A 9,092-nucleotide genomic window follows, 5' to 3' on the forward strand; every position below is an offset into this window, starting at 1 on the left:
CTTAACTTGCACACCATTTTCTGTCTTCATAGGGATAGTAGGACCTTTAGTAATCCTATCCCCATAATTCATAGTCTTCTCCTTGAATAAACATCTCCATCCTAGCTTTCCACCAGATGAAATGAGTACCATCAAAGAGTGGGGGTCTAGTAGTGGATTGACCTTCACTGTGACCAGTAGGAGGTGCGGAATTCATCATAATGATCTGATCTTAGGTGCAAACCTTATTTAAGACAATCGGCTCTGATACCACTTGTTAGAGTATGATCCGTACTGATTGCCTATCTGTGGAACAAGTAAGTATACGTGGTTCACAGAAGTAAAAACTGAACACAGAAAAACTGAACACAGTAATTTTTACGTGGAAAACACCCGGCTCAAAAAGGTGTAAAAAATCACGACCTATACCTCTACAGGATTTAACCCCAATCTTCACTATAACCTTGAGTCTCAACAATCAACACAATTACAAGACTTCTTGTAAACAAGGAATTAAAACTTCTAACTCCTATTACTACAAAAACACAAATCTTCCCAAGATAAGTGTTCCCAAGTCTTTGAGTTCCCTAAATTGAAGACGTGATTCCTATCTCAGCTTATAGAATACTGAGACTAGAACAATTTACTCATTACAACTCAAGAACCTTCCTATTACAAGCAGTCTAAAACATGCTGAGAACTAGGTTCTTCTTCAAGTTGGTGAACGATTTTGCTGATTGTTGATTTTCTTATCAGTGCTTCCTCATTATTTGACTGCAGCTTGTCGTCTATATATGCTCCCTCAGATGCAGTCCTTTTTTTTCTTTACTTATATCTTCTGTAGGACTCTTTCAAGTAACTCACTCCTTGTTGTAACCATCTCTCCTTCTTCTAAATTGAGTAGGACTCTTTTGCTTTATCCTTCTGCCTTGCTGACTTCTTGATCTACTCAAACTCTAATTGCTCCAATTATCTTCATATAGCCGTGTGAACATCCTTTGCTTATCCATGTGTTGACAACTTATGTAATAATTTTAGCATGTAAGGATTTCAGCATGCACTCCATATGTCCGAAGCAGTTTCACTTGTATGGATCAGCTTGCACAACATGTTTCATTCATCTGTCTATCATCAAAATTTCTCATGCCCTAACAATATGTATGCATGAACATAACATTATTATATAATGCATGAACAAGAAAAAATTGAACGAGCAACATAACCAACATATATGCATGGACATAAAACCAAATACTATTATATAAAAGAAACCTAAACTAAAATATAGAATTTAATCCCAAAAAAGTAAACAAAACATCAACTCCAATTCCAATAGGATACTATAACATAAAAGTAACAATTGCATGCTAGTGCATAAAACTTAAATTCATCGTCTAAGCAAAGAGATCCAAATTAAAGTCTTCATCTTCAGACTCTTCTTTCTCTTCAACCTTCTTTACCTCTTCCTTCTTCTCCGCCACCGCTGCACCTACACCACCACTAGCAACCACAACACCACCAGCACCACCACCACCACCGGAAGGGACCGATGCAAGCATCTCTCTTCCAGCTGCAATAAGTTCAGTAAGGTCTTTTCCTTTGACTTGAGATAATAACAACTCAATTTTTGAATCTTCGGCTTCTGCTCCAACGGAGGAAAGAATTGCCTTCAAATCTTCAGCTGTAGGATTGGTGCTTCCACCCAACACAGCCAACAAGTAGGTGGCAATAACCTTCATGATTGTTTGCTTTTGGGATAAATTTTGGAACAAAGAGTGGTTTTAGGGTTTGTGTTACTGAGAATATATAGTTGTTACTAGGGTTTTAAGGGAGTTTTTTTAGTTTTATCGAGAATATATAGTTGCTGTTGTTATTAGGGTTTTAAAGGAGGTGTTTTATTATTTATGGTATCTTTGTGTATAAGTCACGTAAGGGGTATTAATTCTTATAGACAAAAAAAATATAATTTTTCCAAATTTAACTAGGTTAGGATATTAATAGCACTTCATATAATTTTTCCAAATATAACTAGGTTAGAATATTAGTAGCACTTTTGATCCCTTAGTTATTGGTAAATTTAGTTTTAGTTCTTTGTGATAAGTGCATTTGACATTCATTTTTTAGATGTGCATTTTCTATTTTTTGCTGGTAGGCATGATACGTAAACGTGGCCGGCCTCAGCTGATATGTAGGCACTCCAATTTTGGGTGTGCAGAAATAAATACTTAAATTTGTATAAAATTGAATAACTAGACATGTGTGTCCTACATGACATTCTACGAGGCAATTCACATTCTATATGAAGTATTGTGTGTATTGTGCTACGTAGAACACGTGCGTTTACTTATTTAATTTTATACAAATTTAAGTGTATGAAACTATTGAGTTGGAGAGCATAGATATCAAATTGTAATCTTATTCTACCTTGAGAAGGTAGAAAAGTTGTAAGCTTCTTATAATACCATTTGCTAATATTCTTTTTATGAAGTAAAGTATTTCATGTTCTTTTTAGTTTTAAACTTATCTGTTTTTTTTTTTTTTTTTTAAAAAAGCATCCAGAAGATGCATAATAACATGGGTTATAATGCCACCTAATAAAGTAGTTGTAGCATGTATTACAACTCACATATAAAAAGTATCAACTACTTTTATATGCCTGAATATAAAGCCACACTTTAATTTAGGTCCTAAAGAAAAAAGAAAGATGAAGAATCCAGACAATCTCAAGGCCTAAGATACACTAGTAGAAAATCTTAAAAAAGAGAAAATGCACTCTTTCCACCCTAAACTATACATGAAATTGTTGAGATATACCTGAACTTTAGGAGGGTCCTATTATGCTCCTCGACTAATTAAATCCTATTTTTGACAATCTTAGTGCCTACATGGCACATACGTGTGCCTAAGTGGACCTTCAGTATGTCGATTCACCGATGTACCACGTGGGCACTAAGGTTGCCAAAAAAAAGTTTTAATTAGTCTAGGGTAATAGGACCCTCCTAAAGTTCGGGTGTGTCTCAGCAATTTCATTTATAGTTCAGGATGGAAACAGAGCATTTTTCCAATCTTAAAAATAAAACAAAAACAACTCAACACTATGTCGTCCTAATAAGGGGAGCCTTGGAGTAACTTGTAAATTTGTTGTCATGTGATCAGGAGGTCACAGGTTCAAGCTTCAAAAACAACCTTTGGCAGAAACATACGATTTTCCATATCGTCCTAATATGATAACACCAACATACAAATTTGGAGAAGCAAAATGGAATCAGGATTTTGATGCGAATGGAAATGAAGTGAGGAATGCTGGTGTTGAAGAAGAAGTACCTTGAGCTCAGTTGGTTGTATGTAGACGTTAAGAGTAGTTATGTGCTATGTTATGTTCATTAGGTGTCCTTAAGTTCAAGTAATTCTATTCTGGTCCCTTAGTTATAATTTGTTCTAGCACTTTTAGTCTCTATCAATTCTGTTAGGGACAGAGACAGGTGGAGGAATATGGTACTATGTGTTAGAGTAATGGAGTCTATGAAATAGTGGCAATTCCTCTGTAAACATTATCATTATCATCATATTATCTTTTTGATCTTAGTAGCTAATTTTCTTCCATTTTCTCTTCTCTTTTCTATTTGCTTAGTTAGCTTAATTTAGCATACGCATCATTTGGTATCAAAGCTTCATATCCTCGCACTGTGGAAATGGAGGCAGAGCTTAGAAAGATGGTTGAGGCGATGGATAAGATGTCGGCGGAGGTGTCACACATAGCGGAAAGGCAAAATAGAATGGAAGCCTAGAAAGATGGGGTAATTAGTGAGCTGAAGGAATCGATTGAATCTAATCATAACCAACTGGATCGGGGAAGGAGTGTACCCAACTTGGATAGGCGGCACGAGACCTACTCACCAATAATGGGTTCGTTTGGGTATGTCGATCTCACCCACACTGGAAATAACCATCAACCTTCGAATCTCGAAGAGAATGCAGGGGCTGGTACTTCAGCAGGGGTCCAATACTCGGGATCAATGCATCAGCAAGCCGGAATGGGAAATCAAGCTTTAGGAGGTTTACTTGGCTCACCTGCATCCAGATTGATGTCAAGATTAGGTAAACTTGAGTTCCCTCATTTAGATGGTAAGGATCTCAGAACTTAGCTGTATAAGAAAGAACAATTTTTTTCTCTAGATGAGGTTTCAGTTTCTCAAAGGATTAAAGTGGCTTCTATCCATTTTGATGGTGTTTCCATTGAATGGCGCCAAGCTTTTATGCGTAGTCGATATCATCTACCCTATCCTAGCTGGGATGAATACTTGTATGCATTAATCAATCAATTTGGGGATGAATATGATGACCCCGTGGCCGAGATTAAATTGTTGGCTCAAGAAGGAAGTGTGCAGGAATACCAGGATAAGTTTGATAGAGCCATGACTCGATTGTCCCTCTCCACTGAATATGCAATCAACTTGTTTATTTTAGGATTAAAGGTTGAGTATAGGGATAATGTCAGATCTCATCGACCCACTTTCTTACCCCAAGCCTATTATTTAGCCAGACTACAAGAATCAGCTTATCTTGCCCAACACAAACACCATAGATCAAATTCCTTCCAATCCTCTTTTTTCAACCCCAAGGTCCAGTAATATAATTTCTTACCAACCCCATAAATCGCAATCCCCTAAAATAACATATTTAAACACCCAGTGGAACAAGACTCAAAACCCCATTAACAAAATGAGAGGAAGAAAGCTGACCATAGAAGAGATGAATGAGAAAAGGCTCAAGAGCCTATGTTATTTCTGTGATGACAAATTTTTCCCTGATCATAATTGTAAGAAAAGCAGGCAGATCTAAATGTTAGAACTTGAGGAAAATCAGGAAGAAGAGGAAGGAGGACAACGACTTTGTACATTAGAGGTTGAAGGTAATGATGAAAGAGGTATAGTTGATCAACTGGAAGAAGGGGTGGGGGTGGAGGTGGAGGAGACTGATGGTGTAGCCATATCCTTGAATGCACTAAATGAAGTGATTGGATTTCAGACCTTAAGGGTCACTGGATACACAGAGAAGGGGCCATTGAGTGTGTTAATTAACACTGGTAGCACTCATAACTTCATAGATACAGCTATAGTAAGAGGTTTGGCTATGTGACTCAAGAAGTAACTCCCCAATCAGTAAGTGTGGCTGATGGTAGCACTGTGCAAGGTAATGAGGTTTGCAAGGATTTTAAATGGTTGTTACAAGGTACCACTTTCCAAGCTGATTTCCTGTTGTTAAATTTGGGAACCTGTGACATGGTTCTTGGAGTGCAGTGGTTGTTGACTTTGGGAGATATCATGATGAATTTTGAGAAGTTGACAATAGAGTTCACCTACAACAAAAGGCATCTGTTGTATGTAAAAACACCTAGAATTAAGACAGTTGATATTAAGTCTTTAGATAAAATGGTTAAGAGGGATGCACAATTGTTCATGATCAAGATTCTTGACCCTGAAAGTCACAACTATGGGACTGTGTTATCAGGGGTAGAGATGGATCCTAAGATGGAGAGCCTCATTCAAAAGTTTGATGGACTATTAATTGATCCTAAAGGATTACCATCTCACGTAAATCAATTTGATCACAAGATTCCATTGGCTTGTGGGAGCAGCCCTGTTAATATGGGGCCTTATAGGTACTCATCCATACAGAAGGACATCATTGATTAGTTGGTGTTGGAAATGTTAGAACAAGGGATAGTGCAACCTAGTTCTAGCCCTTATGCCTCCCCAGTAGTCTTAGTGGGAAATAAAGATGGTTCATGGAGACTTTGTATGGACTACAGGGCTTTGAACAAAACCACTATCAAAGACAAGTTTCCCATCCCAATTATTGAAGAACTACTGGAAGAATTGGGTGGTTCTAGGGTGTACTCCAAACTGGACCTCTGGTCTGGTTACCATCAAATTAGAATTCACCCTACAGATGTGGATAAAACTGCATTCAAGACACATGCAAGTCACTATGAGTAGTTAGTGATGCCTTTTGGCCTCACTAATGCACCATCAAATTTTCAAAGCTTAATGAATCATGTATTTCAGGAATATTTAAGAAAGTTTATTCTTGTATTCTTTGATGACATACTGGTTTTTAGCAAGAACATGAAAGAACACTTGCTCCATCTGAGGATAACTTTTGAATTATTAAAGAAGCATCAACTTTTCCTCAGGAAAACCAAGTGCTCTTTTGCTTGTGACAGGATTGAATATTTAGGGCATTTCATTACAGCTGAAGAAGTGGCTACTGATCCAAGAAAGATTTCAGCAGTACAAAATTGGCCTGTTCCAGTCAACATAAAGGGGTTTTTTTGGGGACTTGCAGGGTATTACAGGAGATTCATCCAAAATTATGGGATGATAAGTAAACCCTTAACTGAATTATTGAAGAAGGAGGGATTCTTGTGGACTGAAAGGGCTACTGTGGCTTTTCAGGAATTAAAAAAAGCACTTACTGCTCCAGTATTACCTTTGCCTAGAAGTGACCTTCAATTTGTGGTTGAGACTGATTCTTGTGATATAGGCTTAGGTGTTGTGTTGATGCAACTAGGCCACCCTATAGCCTATGTTAGCAAGGGCCTTTCTCTGAAGAACCAAGCAATGTCTATTTATGATAAAGAGTTTTTGTCTTTGGTTCTTGCTATCACTAAATGGTCTCAGTAGCTGAGTGGCAGGAATTTTCTAGTAAGGACTGATCAGAGAGCATTAAGGCACTTGATTGATCAAACATTACACACTGGCACTCAAATGAAGTGGATTACCAAGATCATGCAATTTGATATTGATATAGAGTACAGAAAGGGAAAGGAAAACAAAGCTGCAGATTCATTATCTAGGCTTTCAATAGGAGAGATAGTTGCTGTACATATGAACCGTGCAGGGAATGACTTATTTCAATCAATCGCAGACTGTTGGAGCAGGGATGCAGGTCCGCAAGAACTAGTCAAATTAATACAGGGCCATAGGGGAAAGCATCACCAGTACACTTTCTTCAATAATCAGTTAAGAAGAAATGGAAAACTGGTAATTGGAGATGATGCTGAACTAAAAAGAGAAATAATATAGATTTGGCATAATCAACCAAGTGGAGGTCATTCAGGAATCAACAACACTTACAAGAAGGTTTCTTTATTATTTTATTGGAAGTGGTTGAAGGATGATGTAACTACCTATGTTAAGCAATGTGAAGTTTGTCAAAGGAGAAAGTATGATCCCTTTCCATACCCTGGGATGCTTCAACCTTTAGCTATTCCTAACGGTTCCTGGTCTAGCATCAGCATGGATTTTATTGAGGGATTACCAAAGTCAAAAGGGAAGTCAGTGATTTGGGTGGTGGTGGACAGATTGACAGAATATGCTCATTTTATAGGAGTATCACACCCTTATTCAGCAGTTGACATAGCCCAATTGTTCTTGGATAATATCTACAAGTTACATGGAATGCCAGAGAATATTTTAAGTGATAGGGACCCAGTGTTTGTGAGCAAAATCTGGCAGGAACTATTTTCTGCCCATGGAGTTACTTTGAGCACTTCCACAGCTTACCATCCTCAATCAGATGGACAAACTGGGGTGCTAAATAGGAGTTTAGAAGCCTACCTATGGTGTTATTGCACCGACTCTCCTCAAGACTGGTTTTTCTATTTGCCCCTATTTGAATATTGGTACAAAACTATCCATCATTCTGCAATTAACACTTCCTCATATGAATCACTCTATGGACAACCTCCTCCAATCCATCTCCCTTACCTACCTGGTGAAGCCACTGATGAACTAGTCGACAAAAGTTTGTTGACTAGAGAACTTAAGACACAATTGTTGAAGTTTCATTTGTCCAAGGCCCAACAAAGAATGATTTCACTTGCTAACAACCATAGATCTGACAGAGTATTTTCAGTAGGCGATTGGGTATATTTGAAGGTTCAACCTTACAGGCAGGTCTTGTTAGCATGATGTAAATATTGTATATTAATGTAATCATAGATTATTGTATATTAGAGTAATTACATAGATTTGATTTATTAGTTAAAGAGAATAATAATGACTTTAGTAAGAGCAGATTTAGTGAGATAGAATAATGAATTTAGAGAGATAGAAAAGCTGATCTTTACGGATAGGAAGGCGGATCTTTAGGGATGTAATCATTGAATATTTTTTATTTAATGACAAGACTCTTAATATTGAGAGGTATTCAGCAGAAAATTGATATGGTATCAAAGCCTTCTCTTGGTTGTCTTGTTTCATAGAGTTCATTTGTGGTTTCTTTCAAAATTTATTTTGAAAATTTTGGTTTTTGTTGATTGTTCCTCGACAATTAACACCTAGGACTTTGATCTTGGTCATTTTGGTTGTTCTTTTTGAGTTAGTGTTTCTAGTTTTCATAATTATGAGTTCATATCAGTTTGAATTATTTAGTGTTCGTTTCACTGAAAAGAATTTTTCGCCATAGGAGTTTCAGTTTCAGTTATTTGTCACCGAAAAAGAACTATGGGACCATATAGATGAAGCCGATCCTGCTCATACTGATCCTACAAAGTTAGGTGAATGGAAGATTAAAGATACTCGGATGATGACATGGCTTTTAGGGTCAATTGACCCTCTTATTGTTTCTAATCCCAAGCCTTACACGACAGCTAAGGCCATGTGGGATTATTTACAAAAGGTTTACAACCAAAATAATAGTACCCGGCGCTTTCACTTAGAGTATTCCTAATTACTCTCAAGGAGGTCTTTCTATTCAGGATTATTATTCTGGATTTCAAAACTTATGGGATGAATTTACAGATATTGTTTATGCCAAAATACCTTTCAAATCTCTCTCTGTAATTCAGCAAGTTCATGAGAAAAGCAAGCGAGATCAATTTTTGATGAAGTTACGCTCTGAGTTTGAGAGTGTTCGCTCTAAATTGATGAATCATGACCTGTCTCCCTCCCTAGATGTTTGTTTTAGGGAATTTCTTCACGAAGAGCAGCGTTATGTCACACAAAATGCTTTCAGAAGAGGAAATAATGTCGCTGTTGCATTTGCTGCTCAAGGTAAAGGTATGAGTAGGGATATGAATAGAACTCAATGCTACAATTGCAAGGAAT

General features: G+C 37.2%; 1 protein-coding gene across 1 annotated transcript; it reads right to left on the minus strand.

The window, feature by feature from the left end:
* Positions 1-1,142: 1,142 nt before the first annotated feature.
* LOC107877022 (60S acidic ribosomal protein P2-like) lies at positions 1,143-1,865 on the minus strand. The gene has a single exon (XM_016723811.2). The coding sequence runs from the start codon at positions 1,716-1,718 to the stop codon at positions 1,374-1,376; it is 345 nt and encodes a 114-aa protein (XP_016579297.1). The 5' UTR covers positions 1,719-1,865; the 3' UTR covers positions 1,143-1,373.
* Positions 1,866-9,092: the final 7,227 nt, after the last annotated feature.

Source organism: Capsicum annuum, unplaced genomic scaffold, assembly GCF_002878395.1.
Source record: "Capsicum annuum cultivar UCD-10X-F1 unplaced genomic scaffold, UCD10Xv1.1 ctg5184, whole genome shotgun sequence".
NCBI lineage: Eukaryota > Viridiplantae > Streptophyta > Magnoliopsida > Solanales > Solanaceae > Capsicum > Capsicum annuum.

Excerpts from the sequence above, each read along its gene's own strand:
- LOC107877022 (XM_016723811.2), bottom strand. The coding sequence starts at position 1,718 with ATGAAGGTTATTGCCACCTACTTGTTGGCTGTGTTGGGTGGAAGCACC.